This window comes from Artibeus jamaicensis, unplaced genomic scaffold (assembly GCF_021234435.1).
Source record: "Artibeus jamaicensis isolate MK-2021 breed Jamaican fruit bat unplaced genomic scaffold, CSHL_Jam_final contig_354, whole genome shotgun sequence".
Taxonomy (NCBI): Eukaryota; Metazoa; Chordata; class Mammalia; order Chiroptera; family Phyllostomidae; genus Artibeus; species Artibeus jamaicensis.
In genome coordinates, this window is record NW_026521803.1 from 4,118,769 (window position 1) to 4,141,875 (window position 23,107).

General features: G+C 38.5%; 1 protein-coding gene across 3 annotated transcripts in view; it reads left to right on the forward strand.

Moving 5' to 3' along the window:
* Nucleotides 1-23,107, forward strand: part of MYOM1 (myomesin 1) — a 158,284-nt gene that overhangs the window by 125,548 nt on the left and 9,629 nt on the right. For all 3 annotated transcript variants that reach the window (XM_053664247.1, XM_053664246.1, XM_053664248.1), the window contains 11 exons: nt 6,172-6,328; nt 7,907-8,013; nt 8,136-8,180; nt 11,088-11,224; nt 13,543-13,687; nt 14,440-14,499; nt 14,790-14,857; nt 16,156-16,269; nt 16,958-17,045; nt 18,064-18,102; nt 18,193-18,298. In XM_053664247.1, coding sequence (XP_053520222.1) covers nt 6,172-6,328; nt 7,907-8,013; nt 8,136-8,180; nt 11,088-11,224; nt 13,543-13,687; nt 14,440-14,499; nt 14,790-14,857; nt 16,156-16,269; nt 16,958-17,045; nt 18,064-18,102; nt 18,193-18,298 — 1,066 coding nt within the window. The remainder of the gene's footprint in view (nt 1-6,171; nt 6,329-7,906; nt 8,014-8,135; nt 8,181-11,087; nt 11,225-13,542; nt 13,688-14,439; nt 14,500-14,789; nt 14,858-16,155; nt 16,270-16,957; nt 17,046-18,063; nt 18,103-18,192; nt 18,299-23,107) is intronic.

Consider the following 23,107-nt stretch of genomic DNA (forward strand, 5'->3'; position numbering starts at 1 on the left):
GCCTTCTCACACAACCAAGTTTAAAAATAACAAAGTTTTAGCAACAAAAACGCAGCCAAACCACAGAAAATTGAACTACGTGAAAGTCTGACAACAACAAACCCTTCAGCCAAACCAGTAAGAGGGGCAGAGCCAGCAGCAGAGCGGGGTCGGGCAGGAAAGATCCACTGGACCCACCCGGGCACTCGACCCAGGTGCGCCAGCAGCTGTGGGCAGATCCCAGGTGTGGAGAAGTGGGCGGACCCACTGAGGGTGGACCGTGCTCACACATTTGCGCTCGGATAAACCGGTGAAGGAACTAGCGGTGGTGAGACTGACCTCACAGGCCCCACTGGTGAAAAGCCACAGAGAGAACCACCATTGTCCCTCTTTGACCCTGCCCCCACATACGGCGTCACAAACCAGCGACCTGGGTGGCCCCGCCCTTGGGAACAACTAAGGCTCCACTCCTCATACGTAACAGGCACAAACAGATCAAAACATGGCTCAAGAACAACTCAGAGCCCCAGAGCCAACAAATCTAAGCGATGAAGAAACAGCCAAACTTTCAGATGCACAGTTCAAAACACTGGTGATCAGGATGCTCACAGAACTGGTTGATTTTAGTCACAAATTAGAGGAACATATGAAGGCTAAACTAATTGAAATGAATGGAAATGCACAGGAAACCAATAGTAATGGAAAGGAAACTGGGACTCAAATCAAGGGAGTGGACCAGAAGGAAGAAAAAAATGACCAAACAGAAAAGGATGAAGAAACAAGAATTCAAAAAAAATGAGGAGAGGCTTAGGAACCTTCAGGACATCTTTAAATGCTCCAACATCTGAATTATAGGGGTACCAGGAGGGGAAGAGGAACAGCCACGAGTGGAAAACTTATTTGAACAAATAATAAAGGAGAACTTCCCCAGTCTGGCAAAGGCAATAGACTTCCAGGAAATCCAGGAAGCTCAGAGAGTCCCAAAGAAGTTGGACCCAAGAAGGAACCCACCAAGGCACATCATCATTACATTAGCCAAGATTAAAATGAAGGAGAGAATCCTAGAAGCAGCAAGAGCTAAGGGGACAGTCACCTACAAAGGAGTTCCCATCAGAATGTCAGCTGATTTCTCAAAAGAGACTTTACAGGCAAGAAGGGGCTGGAAAGAAGTATTCCAAGTCATGAAAACCAAAGACCTGCAACCAAGATTGATCTATCCAGCAAAGCTTTCATTTAGAATGGAAGGGCAGATAAAGTGCTTCTCAGATAAGATCAAATTCAAGGAGTTCATCATCACCAAGCCCTTATTATATGAAATGTTAAAGGGACTTACCTAAGAAAAAGAAGATAAAAAAGATGAACAGTGAAAGGACAGCAAACTCACAGTTATTAAGAACCACAGCTAAAACAAAAGCAAACTAAAAGGACAGCTAGATCAGGAGCAGAACCATAGAAATGAAGATTACATGGAGGCTTAGCAACAAAGGAGTGGGAGAAGGAGAAGGGGGGAGAAGGTACAGAAAATAAGTAGCATAGAGCGTAGGTAGAAAATAGATGGGGGGAGGGCAAGAATATTCAGGGAAATATAGAATCTAAAGAACTTGAGACATGGGGTCATAAACTAAAGGGGGGAATGGTGGGGGAGGGGTGTGCAGGGTGGAGGGGAATGAAGGGGGGAATAGAACAACTGTAATGGCATCATTAATAAAATATATTGGGGAAAAAAAGACTGTTAGCTAAATTTTCAAAAGAAACTTTGCAGGCTGAAAGGGTTTGGCAGAAATATTCGAAGTCATGAAAAGCAGAGACCTATAGCCAAGATTGCTCTACCCAGCAAAACTGTCATTTAGAATTGAAGGACAGAGATAGAGCTTCCCAGAGAAGAAAATTCTAAAGGAGTTCATCATCATCAAACCATTACTATCTGAAATGTTATAGGGACTTATTTAAGAAAAATAAGTGGATCAAAACTATGGACAATAAAATGGCAAAACCATATGTCTATCAACAATTGACTCTAAAAAACAAACTAAGCAAACAAAAAGAACAGACAGAGTCATGGATACAGAGAGCATTTTGATGGTTGCTAGTTGGGAGTGGCGTGTGGGGGAGTGGGTGAATTTGTGAGGGAATTAAAAAGTACAAATAGGTAGTTCCAGAATAGCCACAGGTATGTAAAGTACAATGTAGGAAATGGAGTAGCCAAAGGACTTAATATGCATGACCCATGGACTTATAATCCCCCCACATGAACAATAGTGGAGGGATTGCCTGAGGCAGTATGAGGTGCTGGGTGGAGAGAGGCAAAAGGGGACTAATCAGGACAATTGCAATAATATAATAAATAAAATACAAGTTAAAAAACTACAGAAAAATAAAAAGGATTATAGATAAGCAATGAATGATTAATACGAACTGTCATGTCTTCAAAATAGATATTATACAAATAGTGGGAAAGTTCGGTTAATGTCCATTACTTGTTTTCCATTTTATAGCAATACAGATATACAGAAAATTTCTGATTTATATTCTGCCTGTGACTCAGTCATGCTGTGTAATACAACACTCTCTAATCCTCAGCATGCTCAGGTGTTAGTCTCTTCTTAAGTTTTAATTAGAGCACTTGTTCTCTATTGTTATACAACAGTGGGTTGTGAGGATTAGTCATATGTTACTGGGAATAGAAAGAAAAAAACTGATCATAATTTTCTTTTATCCATATAGCCAAATATGAAAATAACTCTGTTTTTTTTTAAAAGTAGTGTTAAAAATCTCCTAGAATTAGTGTTCTCTATACTTCCAATGTGTTAAAACTCAATTTATAATTGAAGGACTCACTGCTATCACTAAGGACACAAATTAGATCAACTGCCAGGCTTAGGAACCAAGGCCCTCATGTCACTGCTCATTCTTTGGAACTCATAATTTTTTCATCTTCCCCTGAATAAAATTTTGCAGTTTTTGTCCCCTGACAAGTTTTACTGGGTGGTAGGCTGGGATGCTGGTTTCTTATGGTATATACTCTAAAGAGAAAAACTTCAATTCCTTGGGAAGTATTGTATCTATTGGGGGAAAAAATGTGCTTTTAAAAAAAAATAAAGCTACACCTTTTTGAGATCACATATAATATGTTTTTTCTAATACATGGAAACAAACCAAGTTTATACTGGTAATTGAATGCATGTCAATTTAAGAAAAGTATTTTACCTTTCAATTTAAGAAGAACCTTGTACTGATATAGATGTGAACATTTTATCTGCTGTACAAACTCTCTTTGAATTGCTACATCACATGTAGGTGCAATTTATTATAACTCTCACAAATAAAAGAACTCAAAACATTAACAGACTGTTTTCTTTTAAAATCTAAAGGCCAATCTTCTTGAAACATAGATCTTTTACATATAACTTCCCATATAGTTCATTAAAAGTCATTTCTGGGTTGCTGTTGTTCCCATCGTGAGGGGCCTCTTTAGATTAATTTATGATTGACTGATCAGCAGAACAAGTTTTCATATATTTCTCTATTCTTAAATGACTTACAAAATTTGAGCATGTGAATATAGGCCATTCTTGGCATCTCCACTTTCTCCCCTTCAATTTCCTTTTGGTTTTCTTATCTCTTATCTATCCTTTACCGATGATGAGTTGGATATGGGTGTTTTTAAAGCAAAGTCATGAATTAGGTTCTGATAAGGATCAATCAATTTTCCTTCCCAATGATGCCCTTTCCCCCTTATTTACAAGATCAACCCAGCTTCATAATTGAGCCATCAGTCATGTCAACCAATTTTTATTCATCCCTGCCCAAACAGTACTTTCCATGATGTTGATTCCGTCTAAGTAACATGACCTGTTTATTTAATCCCGTGCTACAGAGAAGGTAGGCTTCCAGCAAGATGGAGGCATAGGTAGATACCCTTTGCCTCCTCATACAACCAAAAGAAGAACAACAACAAATTTTAAAACAAATAATAACCAGAGCTGCCAGAAAACTGAACGGTATCAAAGTCCAACAACCAAGGAGTTAAAGAAGAGACATTCATCCAGACAGGTAGGAGGGGTGGGGATGGGCAGCTGGAGCTGAGAGGACTCGTGGCAAGATGGCAGTTGGCAGACTAGAATGTCCCACATTTGTGTGAGTATAAATCAAGAGAAACAACTGTGGAGCGAGACAGATCAAGCAACCTATGGTTCCAGCCTGGGAAAATAAAGCCTCAAAACATCTGACTATGTAATACTCTGGGGGATGCAGCAGCAGAAGACAGTCCCAGCCTCAACAAGAAAGTTCATTGCAGAGACCTACAGGGTCCTAAATAGTACACAAACCCACTCACCCAGGAATCAGCACCAGAAGGGCCCAATTTGCTTGTGGGAAGCAGGGCAAGTGACTGAAAGGTGGCAGAGAGCCGAGCACGTGTCATTAATCCCTCTCAGATCCCTCTCCCACATACAGGACCACAATGCAGTGAAACATGTTGCTCATCCTGACAAATATCTAAGGCTCCACTCCTTACAACATAACAGGCTGGCCAAGACAAAAATATATGGTCCAAATGAAAGAACGGATCAGAACTCCAAAAATAGAACTAAGTGAGGAAGACATAGCCAACCTATCAGATGCAGAGTTCAGAACATTGGTAATCAGGATGCTCACAAAAATGGTTGAGTGTGATCCCAAAATAGAGGAAAAAGTGAAAGCTATGCAAAGTTAAATAAAGAAAAATAGCCCTGGCTGGTGTAGCTCAGTGGATTGAGCGCAGGCCTGCGAACCAGACAATCGCAGTTCAATTCCCAGTCAGGGCACATGCCTGGGTTGCAGGCTGGTCCCCTGTAGGCCAGTTCCCAGCAGGGGATGCACGAAAGGCAACCATACATTGATGTTTCTCTCCTTCTCTCCTTCCCTTCCCCTCTAAAGATAAATAAATAAAATCTTAAAAAAATAAATAAATAAATAAAGATAAAGAAAAATATACAGGGAACCAATAGTGATGGGAAGGAAACAAGGACTCAATCAATGGTTTGGAGCTGAAGGAAGAAATGTACATTCAACCAGAACAGAATGAAAAAACAAGAATTTGAAAAGAGGAGGAGAGGCTTAGGAACCTCCAGGACAACTTTAAACATTCCAACATCCAAATCATAGGGGTGCCAGAAGAAGAGGAAGAGCAAGAAATGGAAAACTTATTTGAAAAAACCTAATGAAGGAGAACTTTCCCAATGTGGTAAAGGAAATAGACTTCTAGGAATCCAATCCCAAAGAAGTAAGCACATACCAAGGCATATCATAATTACATTACCCAAGATTAAAGAGAAGGAGAGGATCTTAAAAGCAATTGGAGAAAAGGAGACAGTTATCTACAAAGGAGTTTCCATAAGGCTATCAGCTGATTTCTCAAAACAAACCTTACAGTAAGAAGAGGCTGGAAAGAAGTATTTGAAATCATGAAAGGCAAGGACCTACATCCAAGATTACTCTATCCAGCAAAGCTATCTTTTAGAATGGAAGGGCAGAGAAAGTGCTTCCCAGATAAGGTCAAGTTAAAGCACTTCTCCATCACTGAGCCCTTATTATATGAAATGTTAAAGGGACTTATCTAAGAAAAAGAAGATGATCAAAGATATGAACAACAAAATGACAACAAACTCACAACTATCAACAACTGAACCTAAAAATACAAAAACAAAAAACAGAAACAAACTGAACAAAATAGAACAGGAACAGAATTACAGAAATAGAGATCACATGGAAGATTATCAGTGGGGAGAGGGAGACAATAGGGGAAAGGTACAGTGAATAAGAAGCATAATTGCTAGGTACAAAATAGATAGGGGGAGGTTAACAATAGTATAGGAAATGGAGAAGTCAAAGAATTATATGTATGACCCATTGACATGAACTAAGATGGGGAAATGCTGGTGGGAAGCGGGGGCAAAGAGCAGAGAGGAATAAAGGGGAGAAAAAAATGGGACAACTGTAATAAAATTATCAATAAAATATATTTAAAAAATTCCCTACTACAGTATAAAATTTGAATTGTAAGGCAGATTGTCAGTCACAGCAAACAACTGGGGCTTTTCTCTTGCACAAGCTCAGAGCCCTGCTTTAAGGCTAAAGTACAGGATCTCAATAAATTCTTACTTGCTTGGTTTTTACAAGGAAATATTAATGCCTCTTTTTTTCTTCTTCTAGGAACCAAAGAGGTTGTTGTAAATGTGGATGATGATGGAGTCATTTCCTTGAATTTCGAATGTGATCAGATGACCGCAAATTCTGAGTTCATCTGGTCCAAAGATTATGTATCCACTGAGGATTCTCCACGTTTAGACGTTGAAAGCAAAGGCAACAAGTATGGACTGTTTCAATCATAATCATGGGTTTCTTTTTCATGGTAGGAGGATGAAGTAAGCTCTTTGTTTTCCACTTCAAATACTTGGTATAAGGGAATGATGGATCACAAATATTTTTTATCTGGTAATGTAAAGAGTAATAGCCAGTATGAGCCCTAAAAAATAACAATTCTTATAAAGTTCTTTTTACATTTTTCCATTTAAAGTGCTCTCATTTATGTTGTTAGAAGAGCTTTGATTGACATAAAAGCAAATTTTTTAAATGATTCTTATTATTCTACAAAATTTTGAAAGCCTAAAGTAATAGTGAGTATATTTGAGGGGAGGGAACAAGGAGGAACATACTATTTAATTATTTGAGTTATGGTAAATTAATTAGATTAGGTATAATCTTCTCTGCTTTTTTCACCACCAATAGTGAGGGACATCAGAATGCGTTGAAAAGAACCCTGTATGGGAAGCACAGGGTTGATGAGCTCCAGTTCCAGCTCTACCAGGAGCTGGCTGTGGGACCTGGGGCAGTTTTCAGTTTCCACAGACCTCAGATTACTGTTCCTGTAGAGTGGGAGAGAGTGAAGGGGGTTCATTTTATCATCTAATACTTTTAGCCCCAAGATTCTGGGTTTGCTTTTTTTCTTTACTTTGCCTTATTCATCAAAGTTTATATTTTTATAGTATCAATCATAGTGGATTGTATTTGGTAAAGCAAAATATTCCTAAGTATTATTTCTATTACAAAGCAGCCCAGTACACATCAAAAATAAAATAAATAAGTAGTAATTTTGTCAGAAAATGGCAAAGAAATACAGGATAGAATTAAAGAACATTTTACTGTTGCTATGCTATAAAGTCTTTGAAGTAAAACATACATAGGTCAAAGAAAAGACAATCAAACTGTAAATTTTTCTTTCACTTTGTGCACTTGAGTAACATTTAAATGTTTGGCTGATCTTAGACACTGACTAGCAATATGACTTACCAAAGTTAGGAAACACAGTGAACTAGACCATGGACTGATTTGTTTATGCATTCCACAAATATTTATTAAGCACGTATTATGTTACTGAGAAGGCACTGATGGATGCTGGAGGACACAACAGTAAACAAAACAGATCTCCTTCCTAAAGCCACACAACAGAGGCATAGAGATAAGGAAATAGGCAATACCAATGCAGTTTGATAACCTCAAAAAAGGGAAGTGCAGGGAATGACACAAGAGAGGCACTGGAGTAACCAACAGCAGGCTCTGCCCTGTGGGGAAAAAATGGTCAGGCTCCCTAGCAGGGCCTGGTCAACTAAAAATATCTTTATTTGGCATGTGTATTGGTATGCAACATAGCTGGGGGATGGGAAGTTTGTACCAGTTCCCTGCTCCCATCACCATGACCGCCTAGGAGGATGTCAGGAAAGACTTCCCTGAAATGGCAAGAAGGAGTAGACTTTAGGCTGGTAAGGGGCATGGGAACAAGTGCTGCAAACGAAGGGAGTAGCATGTGCAAGTGCCTCAAGGCAATGCAGGACACAGGTCCCCAGGTGCCTCATGGCCTCATTTCTTACAAAAATATTATGTTCTTAAGGACAAAGCTAACCTTCAAAGACCTTGGGATGGAAGATTTGGGCATTTACTCTTGCGATGTAACAGACACTGATGGAATAGCATCAAGCTACTTGATAGATGAGGAAGGTAAGTTTAAATGAATTCATTCATTAGTCCAATGCTGCTTAGTGTTGTCAATGATGCTCTAGGATCAAGTGACTGTTGTTTTAGTAATGTAAGGTTTAATTGTTCTCTTTTTCTCCCTACAGAGGTGAAACGTTTACTTGCTCTTAGCCAAGAACACAAGTTCCCAAGTAAGTGTCCACAATACTTTAAGAGTTTAGCCATCCTACTAGGTAACAACTTCTGGAACAGGGCAAATGACATTGCAGGCTCTTGAGAGCATATAAGAGAACATACATTGGTAGCTACAGACGCACTTTCTAAAAGTGCTGCTTTTATCTTTGTCATTGTTTTCAAGAGATCCAAAAAGACTAACATAGGAACTATATTTCATGTTCCATTTCATAGAGAAGTGGCAAGTTACATAGGCATAACAGCTCTGTACTCAAGTTCTCTTTTGCCTACATATTTTCACACACATAATATTTATTTTCTGGAGGCATATATATTTTCTGGATGCATTAAGTCCTGTGTCCTTCAGGAAACTAATCTCTTCCTAAGCAATTTAATGTTGGCACTAAATAGAAGAATCATACTTCTAAATAAAGAAATTGCCTACCATTTTAAACTCCTGAAAAATAAGGTAAAGATGCCTTGGTCAGAAAAAATTTTTTTCTAAACTATCTACAAACGCTTAATAAAACATTTTCCACATTGAAGATTAAATTTCACAGTTGATACCTAATAGAAGGAAAGAAGTCTGAAATGACAACTCGGAAAGTTCCACTGGCCAGATAAGATCTCTTGTCATTGGCACCTTTTGACCAAAGTAGTGACTTATCCAGAAAGTTACACCCTAGAGTTTGAGAAAAGAAATAGAAAGGTATAGTATATTCTCATTCTTTTAAATCAGGAAATTTTTTCACTCACTAATCCCTAAACTATAACTCCTTTACTAATATAGGAGTTTCAGGAACACAGGAAACCATACCCTTACCCCAGACTATAAGCAAAATTTGTGTGTTTGTATATGTGCATTTTTCTAGGGAGTCTGTAGCTTTCCTGAAATTCTCAAATGAGAATGCAATTAAAAAAACAAACACTGCTCTAGAACAGATTTCCTGACCTCTCTTCCATTCCCAATGAGTGATTGATAGTGAGACTTAGTGTTGATGACTATTGGCCTCAGCTGTAATGTTCTCAAAAACAACTTTGTTCAGCAAAGCAGCACAGAGAGTGTAAAAGTAGGATGCTGACTTCCTGAAATCCAGGATAGAACCCTTTCTCCCCTGTATGTTTGTTCACCATAAAACTGGAAAAGTAATACCGTGAATGGTGTCTTAATAGTTAAATATTTTTTAAATTGTGTGGAAGATAGTGATTTGGTCTGAGCCTCCTTTTAGCTCTGTATTGGAGCAACTGCATAACTGAGTTTTACAGTGAATATGAAATAGTGCAAATGAAGGGCATCTCTGAATGCTTAACAGGGGTAGTTTTAGGATAAATACAAAGCATCAAGGTACACTTGGTACAAGTTTAGGGAATATATAATTTAAAATGTAGCAATGCTACATAAAATTTTGAGAAAGATTTAAGAACACAGCAAGCAAAGTGATGATTTCCCCTACAGAAAGTAGGGCTGTTAAGCTTTGAGAAACAACCATGCTTTTCCAGGAAGTGTGCCCTGGAGCCACCTCCAATTGGGTGAAGGAGGCTTTGTAGAGGACATTTTCACATTACAAGAAATTAAAAACAGGTTTTGAGAGGTGTCGGCCAACTTTTAAATTTTACTTAGACTCAAATGGCTTAAGTGATACAGGCGTAAATCATACTACATGGTCCCTTCACTTTCTTTGTGAAGCAATCCATGTGATATTTTAATACAGCTTCTTTTTTTAAAAACAATTTCCTCTTTATTTTTTAAGATTTTATTTATTTATTTTTAGAGAAAGGAGAAGGTAGGGGGAAAGAGGGAAGGAAATATCAATGTGTGGTTGCCTCTCTTGTGGCCCTCACTGGGGACCTGGCCCCACAACCCAGGCATGTGCCCTGACTGGGAATTGAACCTGCAACCCCTTGCTTCACAGGCCTGTGCTCAATCCACTGAGCTACACCAGCCAGGGCTTAATATAGCTTCTTAATAGTGACTTGCTTATTTACCTCTGAAAATTTTTGCTTGGTCTGAGAACTTCAATGAACTGGTATGTTATGGGGATAGATATGGCTTAAATGACAAAATAGTTCATCTTATATATCTAATCAAAATAATTATTTTTTAAAAATTTATTGATTTTATATAGAGAGAAAAAGGTGAGAAGAGAGAGAGAGAGAAACATCAATTTGTTGTTCCACTTATTGATGCATTCTTTGGTAGCTTCTTGTATGTGCCCTGACCGGATCAAACCCATGACCTTGGCATATTGAGATGACTCTCTAACCAGCTGAACTACCCAGCCAGGACCAAATTTATTTTTTTAAATCCATTTTAAAAAACATTTTAAAGAACCTCTAAAGGGAGTTAAGTTGTTGAGACAAATCAAATATAATTCTTTTCCAAATATTTTGAAATGAGATCATAGGATGATGAAACTAGAAAATATCTTGGTTAATTAGGATGTTCACTTCAATCTCAAAAAGTTGTGAGTCACATGAGGTCCAGATATGCAAAGGGACCTGCCTAATATCACACAGTTTGTTAGTAGCTGATGTTGGACTAGGACCCAGCTCTCTTGAGGCCAGCCCAAGACTCTTTTCATCACACTTTGGTATAGTTTCTAAATAAACCTAACCAATGCCACAGTAGAGAGTCACAAAGGTTAGCTGAAGGACCCCAGGATTTAAGTTCATCCTCCTCACTTTTACAGTTGAGACATCTGTGACTCCGGGAAGGCCAACGACTTGCCCAGAGTGACAGAATTAGAACCCAGTGTTCCGTCCCTCAGTACGGTGCTTGCCCTCCAACGCTCTCACACTGCCTCCACGCTCTCCAAGGGGCAAGGTGCTCCACTGCAATTTCCATTGAGTGTTTTTTCACTGTTGGAAGAATCTGTATCAATATAGCTGGTTACCAATATAACTTTTATTTTCATTTTTCATAGCTGTCCCAGCTAAATCAGAGCTGGCTGTTGAAATTTTGGAGAAAGGCCAGGTCCGGTTTTGGATGCAGGCTGAGAAGCTGTCCAGCAATGCCAAAGTCAACTTCATATTTAATGATAAGGAAGTTTTTGAAGGGCCGGTAGGTTTTACATGTTTATATTTCTAAACACATTATTATAGAAATATGCTAGGGAAGCCTGTTAGACTACAAGTAAATCATCATGAAAATCACTGGACATGGGGTGGGGAGTTTAAATTTTACATGCAAAAAATGTAGAGGAAAGCAAATTGATTGTATCATACTGTTCAAACTGGGGCACTTTTGAGAAAGAGTGTACCACTAATTTTTCCAAGACAAGAGTCATAAACCAAAACTGTCTCAGGTAAGTTCATAAGTATAATCACCCATGATAATACCTGCTCTTGAGAAGGCAGAGGAGCCCAGATCCTGACCTGAACTCACGTACATAAGAACCCCAGTAGGGACGTGGTTCTTCATATGGAGGAAATGGCCTCTATTGTTCCAATCACTCAGACATAATTGCAGTAAAAGTACCTTTATTGCTTTTCTGATTAAAAATGCAATTCATCCATATTGTAAAAAACATTAAAAGACTCAGACAAATCACAGATTTTCATAACTTTTTGAGGTACATATTAGTACACACTTTTTGGTTTTTTTCTACTCTTCCGTGGGTGCGTGTGTTTTTGCGTCTTATTTACATAGATGATTATGTATATCTTTGTGTATATCTTCCTTGCTTTTAATGTAAATGGTTTCCACAGAAAGAGTTACAGCATCTAGGCTCTCTTTGCCTTTTCCAGGCACCAGTAGAGCCAGGATCAGGCCAGAGCCTAGTGGGACTAAAGAACTTGAGTTTTGGGGTCCTGGCTCCCACCTGTGTTATCACAGGTGTAAATGGGAGACTAAAAAGATGGGGGAGAAGTATGATTTGTGGCCACTATTAACAACCTGTTCTCCTTTGATCACAATATGTTTTGAGGACATCGAGGATTCATTAGTGAAGGGAAGAATGAGGAACATAACAAGTAGACGGCTATTCGGTATATTTCTTTTCAACCCACGTAGCAATTGTGTGTAGATCCAGAACAAGTCACATGTGGGTCCACTGTGGCCCCTCTCCTTCCTGTTTTCAACATGTTCTCATAGTCTGCTGTGATCACCACCTGGCCAGTGGAGATGAAGGAAGAAGTTTATTGGCATCACTCGGCCTCCATCACAACTGAGGGAACTCATGCATATGTGTGTATAGGCTCACTCCCCTTCATGTGTACACACACTTGCAGGTTTCTGTGCACACACACACAGTTAATTGTCATTGCAGTTGGTTCTAATCAGAACATTTTATTGGGTGGAAAATACAGTCTTAGGTCAGGTTTTCTGAAAGGAGATTCTGAAATAGAGTCTCTCCTTCAAGTGATTTATGGGGAAGTACTCTCAGGGGTACGAAGTAAGGGAAACAAGGGAGGTAGGAGAAAGCTAAGCAAAAATGTGGTCTCAGTTGGACACTAGCTTTTTTCTGGGGAAGCTCCAGAACCTGGATGGCACCACAGAGCGAATCCCAGATCTGAGTCTTCACTCTGTGACACTTTATAGGAAAACTTCATTAATTCAAATTCATTATGGAACTTGTTCTGGTATGCCCAAGCATTAAGATTTATCTTTACACTGAAAAAAAAAACATTGCCCAAGCAACATGATACAATAAATATGGTCTAACAGGGCAATTTCAGCTCATTAGGAGCAAATGGATTTCAAATGTTTTGGAAGCATTTTTTGAAATATTAATTCAGCAGATATTTATTAATTGCCTGCTAGATGCTAGAGATATAGCAATAATGAGACAAATACTTTCTTCATGCTACCTTACAGTTTTGCATTATTCTGGTAATTAAAGCTACCTGGAATGTAAATGGCAACCTAAAAACAGCTTTTTGATGATAACAAAACTTTATTTATATTTGAAATTAAATTTTAGTCTTTTTAGTAATAATTTCTGCCCTGGCTGGTGTAGCTCAGTGGATTGAGCGCGGGCCTGCGAACCACACGATCGCGGTTCGATTCCCAGTCAGGGCACATGCCTGGGTTGCAGGCCGGTTCCCTGCAGGCCAGTTCCCAGCAGGGGACGCACAAAAAAGGCAACCATACATTGATGTTTCTCTCCCTCTCTCCTTCCCCCACTTCCCCTCTAAAGATAAATAAATAATAAAATATTTTAAAAAATAAAAATAAAAAAATAATTTCTGGTCAAGGCCATATATTCCACAATATTTTTCTTTTTCTGGATACTAGATTTTGAAAACTTGCTCATCTAAAAAATGTTAACAATAAGTTTTATTAAAATTGTGGTTCTTTGGAGTCTGTATTTATTTTATCAGGCTTATTATCACCCTATCTACCTCACCGATTTCTCTTTTTCCCTTTTCACATTGAAGAAATACAAGATGCATATTGACCGAAACACTGGTATAATTGAAATGTTCATGGAAAAGCTACTAGACGAAGATGAGGGAACATACACTTTCCAGCTTCAAGATGGAAGAGCAACTGGCCATTCTACTCTGGTTCTCATTGGAGATGGTAAGAATTCTGTGGAACATGAACTGGAAGCCTTTGCCACTCCCTTCAATGCAAGCATCCCATGGCACAGTGCGGTCCTGCAAAAGGGAGACGGAAGTGTTTTTGTTTGGATTCCCGTGTTTGAAATACAATTCTCAGTTAATACTTTCCATAATATTTCATTACATAGTAGTGAAAGTTAATTTAAAATGATACCAAATTTATCCTTGGTCTACAGGCAGGATTGCATATAAATTATCTTATATTAAACAAATATTTATTATTAAAATTCTCCAGTGAAGGAGACTACAATACAACCAAGACTATATATGTGTCTCAGAAACAAACCGATACAATCTTATGATATGTACTTACTTTAAATTACTTAAATCAAGAACATGTGCAAAAAATAGAGCACACAAAATTAATTAATTAATTAATCACAACTAGATTGTATGTCAGCTGCCATAAGCCACTGTGGAAATAACCAAGATTTAAAATATCTTTGCATTTAACAAAGCAATGGAAAGCCTGGCCAGATCTCTGCATTTATAATGTCCAGTGCTATTTCACTGTTTTCTAGTTTCATGACCTTGAACAAATTGTTTAACCTTTTGAAGTTTATTCCTTCAGCCATGAAGACTAAAAACAAATAAAGTGGTCATGATGAATGAGTGTTATAACAATGAGTATAAATCACTTAACACAGTGACTGTCATGTACATTTATACCACTCCAGTTAATTTCTTACTTTCTTGTTTTTTAATTTTTAGTTTATAAAAAGCTCCAGAAAGAAGCTGAATTCCAGAGGCAAGAATGGATCAGGAAACAAGGTAGAAACAATCAGTGAATAAACCAAACACCTCAGTGTCTTGAACAAAATATTCTAAGATTATTTGTATAACAAATTAAAATGAATATTATTACTTATGTTAAGACCTCTATAAATAAAAAATAATTGAAAATATGTATTATTAAATAAGTATCTATTTAAATATTTAAAAATTAAATCGAATTTTAAAAATTTTGCTTCAAATACAAATCACATCAGAATTTAAGAATGGCTTTGGATTTTGCTTTCATGACTAATAAAATGATTGCTGATATTATTAATATTTTACAGGCCCACATTTTGCTGAGTATTTGAGCTGGGAAGTTACTGGTGAATGTAATGTACTATTGAAATGTAAGGTAAGAAGTAGATAAATTTTTAATAGTTTATACAAGTGAAATAAGATAAAATAGAATGTGAGAAGATCAACTAATTCAAAAGAATATAGGCACCCCTTTGTTCACTGCAGTGTTATTCACAATAGCCAAGCTATGGAAGGAGCCCAAGTGTCTATCAGTAGATGTGTGGATAGAAAACCAGTGGTACATTTACGTAATGGAATACTGCTCAGCCATAAAAAAGAAGGAAATCTTACCCAATGAACCTAGAGGGTATTATGCTAAGTGAAATAAGTTAGCCATAGAAAGGCAAATACCATCTGATTTCACCTATATGTGATCCTAAAGAACAATATAAATGAACAAACAAAACAAAGACAAACTCATAAATACAGAGAACAGACTGATGGTTTTGCCAAAGGGAGAAGGGTTGAGAGACTGGGTAAAAAAGGTGAAGGGATTGAGAAGTACAAACTGGTAGTTACACAATAGTGATGGGAATGTAAAATTCAGCCTAAGGAATATAGTTAATACTATTTAAATAACTATGTATGGTGCCAATGTATACTAAAAGTATCAGGGGAACGTTTTGTAAAGTATGTGATTGTCTAACCACTGTGATATACACTTGAAACTAATACAAAGTACTATTAAATGTAAACTATAATTGAACAAAAGTGAAAGTGATGCCTCAATTAAAAAAAAAAAAAGACCGTACAAATCAAGAAAAAAGAAACAAAAAAGAAAAAGAAAACAATCGCTAAGACCCTACTGAATAACTGGACAATAATTTCCCAAAGAAGAAATACAACTATGGAAAAACAGACAAAGAAAATGTATAATCTCTTTTAAAAATGTAAACATAATTCCCTCCACCTTTATTTTCAAAGCTTCATTTATCTTTTTAAAAATATTTAGATATGTATTTCATGACTTAGTTCATGACTTTCTGTTCCTTTGATAAAGCCATTTGCTTTATCATGACAGACTATATTTTAATCTGATGGGATATGCCTTCCTATGGTTTTCATATTTTTATTTTAAGTCTGTTTGTATGTCAGTGTGTATGATCCTATTCTTTCTTTTCTTGTCCACTAGGTGATATTAAAGTTAATTTTTACTGCTAGAAATAGAGATGGTACTGATTTAGGTTTATACATTTGTAACCACTTTATTCTAAACTCTATCATTTAAAATTGTTTTGAGTTAATTTCACTAGCATCTTCTGACTTTAAGTTCAGTGCTTCTTTTTCTGTCCGATGCCACATGTGAGCAATGTGGCATACTTATCTCAAGTATAATTATGGTTTTTCTTTTAGGTGGCAAATATTAAGAAGGAGACCCATATTTTGTGGTACAAAGATGAAAGGGAGATATCAGTGGATGAAAAGCATGACTTTAAAGATGGTATATGTACCCTGCTTATAACAGAGGTAGGTGACTATAAATGTGAAATGTAATGTATTACTTCTGTACCCTACTTCCTCCCGAAAACCAGAGAGTGGGTTCTATCTTCTTTTACTCAGGGCATTTATTATATCTTACTTCTAGCTGCTCCAAAGATCCCTGCCCTGACTTTAACTAAAAAGCAAGCTATAGGAACACACAGGGTTCTCTCACCTTGTGATATGCATGGATTTGTCACATATTTAACCAGTATTAGCTGGACACCACAACTCCAGCCTCTCACTTTCACGGATGGGTGAGTGGCAGGGAGTCAAGTGGATCCTGCTTTGTTTGCTCTTCAGCCTCATTACTTGTTCCCTAAAAGTACAATCAGAGTAGTATTCACTCCGGTATAGATTTTTATCTCCTTTTTTTTGTCTGAAAGAGCACGCCTTTCAAATGCATGTGATCATTAGTTTTTAATCTGGAGACAGAGTAAAGGATAAGGACTTCAAGTTTCAAATCAATTATAGGCTTAGAGAGTGGAAAATCAGGATTGCTAGTTTAAATATAATGGATAGGTTTATCTGTGAATTGTGCATTGCTCACATGGTTAGATGCCTGTTCAGAGTGTGTTTTTATGGCAGTTCTATAAATAACAGGGCTTTGAAAATGCAAACAGCAGACCCCGAGGCTACAATAAGCTGCAATGTGGTATGTCTATTCCTCCCTTAGTTTTCCAAGAAAGATGCTGGGATCTATGAAGTTGTCCTGAAAGATGACAGAGGAAAAGATAAGAGCAGATTGAAGCTTGTGGATGAAGGTCAGTCTGCCCACTGCCAGGGTCTGTCATGTGTGTCCTGTGTACAGGTTACCTGAGTTACGAGTGAGGCCAAGCTAACCATCCAAGACACGCTGATTGTTTGTCCACAGGTTTTAATGGAAATTGCAGCAAAGTGAACTACTGTTATGTTATTTTTTTAAAAGTTTACTTTTAGTCTTCCTGGAAATCAGAAGTGTAATTTTGAGCATCAGAGAATTTATAGTACACAGTCCAGCAGGGTTTGTTTTCAATATAAATAATCATTTTTGTTTCAACCCTCTAAAAAATGCTACAGATCAAAAACTGTGAAAAACATGTTGCAAATTAATCTCCTCTTAAAAGGTGACAGGAAAGATTTATATAGGAATCTCTAAGCCTTTAGTTATTAGCAGAGCATAAAAGCAATTTTCACTTTTCAGAGACTACTAAGGACGAATATATCATGATAACAAAGACTCTTGGATGGCCCACAAACTTCCCCCAAACAAGATCTTTAACAGCATTGCTAACAAGCAGCAGAAATCTGACTCTGATTTTGCCTTCCTCTTGGTGGAGATGGGACTAACTCTGTTTATTGGCAAGAAAGCATTATTAGACTTCAAAATATGAGGTTAATAGATGGTGAATTCATTATGAGTTGATGACACAGATAAGAAAGCTTCCTCTAATGTGAACTAAGGCTTCCTGGGACTTAAGAAGAAGAGAATCTTAAAGCCAAGAAACTTCCTGGAAATCTCATTGTGGCTCTTTGTCTACAATGTAAATATGATGAAAGTTATAGAGAATTACAGGGGAAAATATCAAAATAAGAGCAAGGATCTGTTACAACTTGATAAAAATTGAGTGATTCTCACCAAGAACATTTATGATCAATTGGTCAACAAAGTCTCCTTGTGCCCCACACCCTTCACCAGACAGAATATTTCTCAGAGCATGATGCTGACAAACAGTTGAGATCTGACCTTAAACTGCTAAAACTTTCTATGCTAAAACTTTTCCTATAAATCTTCATCCACAGCCTTTCAAGAACTGATGACTGAAATATGTAAAAAAATAGGTAAGTTAACATGTTCTCAGCATGACAGTGTTTCATTATTCTCCTGGATGGGCCTATAGGTGGATGAAATATGTTTTTTTCTTCTTCCAGCTTTGTCTGCTACAGACCTGAAAATCCAGAGTACGGCTGAAGGCATCCGGCTGTACTCTTTCGTTACTTACTACCTGGATGATCTGAAAGTGAATTGGTCCCACAAGTAAGTAAATGGGCACTTAATTGCTGTGTAGAAATTTGAGTGAAAAGAAAGTGGGAACTCTCTGTGCTCTCAGCTGAGAAATCTACTTATTTCTCAGGTCTAACACTGATGAGTATAGGACGGAACCACCCAGGTCCTTAGTGTGCATTAACACTTTTCCTCAACACACACAGGGTGAGGCCAGTGATGCCTAAGAGCATCTGTCTTTGTGATCTGGGCAGTACCGTGATTCCCAGACATCTCTATCATGCTACCCACACCTTTGGACGGTTCTGTCTGGGCTCTCACTGCTTTGCAGGCATCCAGAGCCAGATTCTGATTCTCTCTTTCTGCGCACAGCTTACCCATGCTGCTATGACCTGGAACAAAACTGAAGCAGCATGCACCAAGAGACACCAAATCTCCCATTATGTGAATTAGTGGCCATTCACCAAAAAAGCCTATTCCAGAGAAGTGTCCAAGTTTGTTATTATTGTTGTTTTTATAGCAATTAGCATAGTTGGTCATTAGCATGTTACTTTTCTACCCTTGGAAGGCTTTAGCAAGCTCACAATCACTTTGGGAAAATGTAGTTGAACTGAATTGAGCCTGAAGATCTGTTTTCATCCCAGGCTGCCTTTGTGGAGTTCTAGAGAGATTCCACTGAAGTTCAGCACTGGGATTTTAAGAGCCAGAATAGATTTCTAAGTCAAAGGAGTTCTCCCATTTATACTGTGGATGTTATCCTTAACCTCTGTGCTTCCTTGAAATTTCCTGAGCTTAAAGGGAGCAGCAGCCTCACATAGAAATCTGATGGGACACAGCCACTTTAGTCCACACTTAGGGTGCAGCTGCCACTCAATCCCAAAGTCCTGTGACACCCACTGTGGCACCCCAGGAGGAGGCAGACAACACTGTGCACTTATATCCTCCTTTCAGTGGCTTTTTACAATATGCCTGGCACTGCTCCAAGCCATTTAGATGTATGAATTCATTTAACATACCCAACTCTTTGGCATGGGTACATCTTACTTCAGGGAAGAGGAAGTTTAGGCCGGGGGAGCTGACTTGCCTGAGGTCACACAGCTAACTGGTGGGGAGGGCGGAGCCCAGGCAGACTGGCTCCAGAGGACCCTGTCTTGGCACCACCCCGTGTTCAACAAGCATTAAAAGTCTAGATTAATATTTAACCAGAGCTGGGTCCCACAAAGCAATCATTTGTGTTTTCTTTAAAATGACTTTCCTATTATGTAGAACAGTGTTTTCTTTATTATTCTTAATTTCCTGAGTTCTAAAAAATTATGAAAAGTGAAATTCCAATGTAGAATTCTTGAGATTTCATTCTTTGGTTCAATTTTTTTCAGATTATATTGTAGAAAGTTATAAGTTTAAAAAATCAAATTCTAGGAAATTCCTCTGTGACATTTAAGACTTTCTAATATGTCGGTCTGAAGAATATGAGAAGATAAATTAATTGAATCATCAATCAAAAAGCTTTACACATCATTTCTAAAAGGATAATTTGTTCCAAAAATTAGGACATTGAGTTTTGAACAAGCCATTAGGCTAGAAGGGCACAAACGTTTTACTTTATTTGACCTACTCATTTAAATGAGTGTGTTGTGTATCCACATGCCTATGAAAGACTCAGGAGTCAAGGTCTGTCTTCACTATCTTTATGTAAGTGTGTGAATAACTGAGAAAAAACTTGAAATGGGTTTTAGTCTTGACTTTGCTCCTATCTTTCCTTAGATCTTCAGCAAACCATTTAATTTTCTGGCTCTCACTTAATAATACCTGCTCTATCTCATAACACTCATGGACCAATGGAATAATGAAAGTAATGGTACTTTGTAAACCATAAAGCTCTTTACAAATTTAAGGTACTATTATGCATGTTAGCCAGAGATTAAAGAATTCAAACATTTATTTTAGCAAGCCAGAGACTGTCTTTTGACTTCCGGCCCAGATAGAGGCATAGATACACACACTTTGCTTCCTTGCACAACCAAAAGAAGGACAATAACAAATTTAAAAACAAGCACTAACCAGAACTGCCAGAAAAGTCAAACTGTATGGAAGTCTGAAAACCAAGGAGTTAGAGAAGAAATATTAATTCAGACCGGTAGGAGGGGTGGAGATGGGCAGCAAGGGTGCAGAGAATGTGTGGTAAGGCAGCAGCTGGAGGACTCAGTGGGTGAGGTGGCGGCTGACAAACCAAGCGGCCTCACACTGGCATGTGGTTTTGGATAAACCAGGAGGAACAGCTAGGGAGCAAGAGACCATGCAACCCAGAGCTCCAGTGTGGGAAAATAAAGCCACAAAACCTCTGGCTGTAAAAACCTATGGGGATTGTGGTGGCGGGGGAAACTCCCAGCTTCATAGGAGAGTTCATTGGAGAAAGCCACAGAGTCCTAGAATATACACAAGCCCACTCACCCAGGAATCAGCACCAGAAGGGCCCAATTTGCTTGTGGGTTGCAGAGGAAGTGACTGAAAGCCTGCCAAGAGCTGAGCAAGTGGCATTGTTCCCTCTCTGACCCCCTCCCCCACATACAGTGCCACAACACACCCTGGAAAATACTTAAGGCTCTGCCCCTTACAATGTAACAGGCATGCCAAGACAAAAAATATGGCCCAAATGAAAGAACAGATCAAAGCTCCTAAAATAGAACTAAGTGATGAAGAGATAGCCAACCTATCAGATTCAGAATTCAGAACACTGGTAATCAGAATGCTCACAGATATGGCTGGTTATGGTAAAAAAAGAAATAGAGAAAAAAGCAAAGGCTATGCAAAGTTAAATAAAGAAAAATACACAGGGAACCAAGAGTGAAGGGAAGGAAACCGGGACTCAATCAACAATTTGGAGTAGAAGGAAGAAATAAACATTCAACCAGAACAGAAGAGAGAAACAAGAATTCAAAAAAATGAGGAGATGCTTAGGAATATTCAGGACAACTTTAAACATTTCAACATCTGAATCACAGGGGTGCCAGAAGGAAAAGAGTAAGAGCAAGAAATGGAAAACTTTTGAAAAAATGATGAAGGAGAAGTTCCCCAATCTGGCAAAGTAAATAGACTTCCAGGAAGTCCAGGAAGCTCACAGAATCCCCAAAAAGTTGGACCCAAGGAAGCACATACCAAGGCATATCATAATTACATTACCCAAGACTAAAGAGAAGGAGAGAATCTTAAAAGCAGCAAGAGAAAAGGAGACAGTGACCTACAGAGGAGTTCCCATAAGATTCTCAGCTGATTTCTCAAAAGAAACCTTAGAGGCAAGAAGGGGCTGGGAAGAAGTATTGAAAATCATGAAAGCCAAGGACTTAACATCCAAAATTACTCTATCCAGCAAAGCCATCTTTTAGAATGGAAGGGCAGAGAAAGTGCTTCTCAGATAAGGTGAAGTTAAAGCACTTCTTCATCACCAAGCCCTTATTATACAAAATGTTAAAGGGACTTCTCTAAGAAAAAGATGATCAAAGATATGAACAGTAAAATGACAACAAACTCACAACTATCAATAACTAAACCTAAGAATACAAAAAACAAAAACAAACTAAGCAAATAACTAGAACAGGAACAGAGTCACAGAAATAGAGATTACATGAAGGGTTATCAGTAAGGAGGTAGAGGAGAGAGAATGAAGAAAAAGGCACAGGGAATAAATAGTAGGTACAAAATAGACAGGGGAAGGTTAAGAATAGTATAGAAAATGAATGTTCCTAAGCCTCTCCTCAGTTTTTTGAATTTTTGTTTCTCTCTTCTGTTCTGGTTGAATGTTTATTTCTTCCTTCTACTCCAAATTGTTGATTGAGTCCCGGTTTCCTTCCCTTCACTCTTGGTTCCCTGTGTATTTTTCTTTATTTAACTTTGCATAGCCTTTGCTTTTTTCTCTATTTTTTTACCATAACCAGCCATATCTGTGAGCATTCTGATTACCAGTGTTCTGAACTCTGAATCTGATAGGTTGGCTATCTCTTCATCACTTAGTTCTATTTTAGGAGCTTTGATCTGTTCTTTCATTTGGGCCATATTTTTTGTTTTGGCATGCCTGTTATATTGTAAGGGGCAGAGCCCCTTAAGTATTTTCCAGGGTGTGTTGTGGCACTGTATGTGGGGGAGGGGGTCAGAGAGGGAACAATGCCACTTGCTCAGCTCTTGGCAGGCTTTCAGTCACTTCCTCTGCAACCCACAAGCAAATTGGGCCCTTCTGGTGCTGATTCCTGGGTGAGTGGGCTTGTGTATATTCTAGGACTCTGTGGCTTTCTCCAATGAACTCTCCTATGAGGCTGGGAGTTTCCCCCACCACCATAATCCCCACAGGTTTTTTTTTTTCAATATTTTATTTATTTATTTTTCGAGAGAGGGGAAGGGAAGGAGAAAGACTGGGAGAGAAATATCAATGTATGGTTGCCTCTCATGCGTCCCCTGCTGGGAACTGGCCTGCAACCCAGGCATGTGCCCTGACTGGGAATCGAACCGCGATACTCTGGTTCACAGGCCTGCGCTCAATCCACCCAGCCACGTCAGCCAGGGCCCCCCACAGGTTTTTACAGCCAGAGGTTTTGTGGCTTTATTTTCCCACACTGAAGCTCTGGGTTGCATGGTCTCTTGCTCCCTAGCTGTACCTCCTGGTTTATCCAAAACCACATGCCAGTGTGGGGCCGCTTGGTTTGCCAGCCGCCACCTCACCCACTGAGTCCTCCAGCCGCTGCCTTACCACGCATTCTCTGCACCCTTGCTGCCCATCTCCACCCCTCCTACTGGTCTGAATGAATATTTCTTCTTTAACTCCTTGGTTTTCAGACTTCCATATAGTTTGAC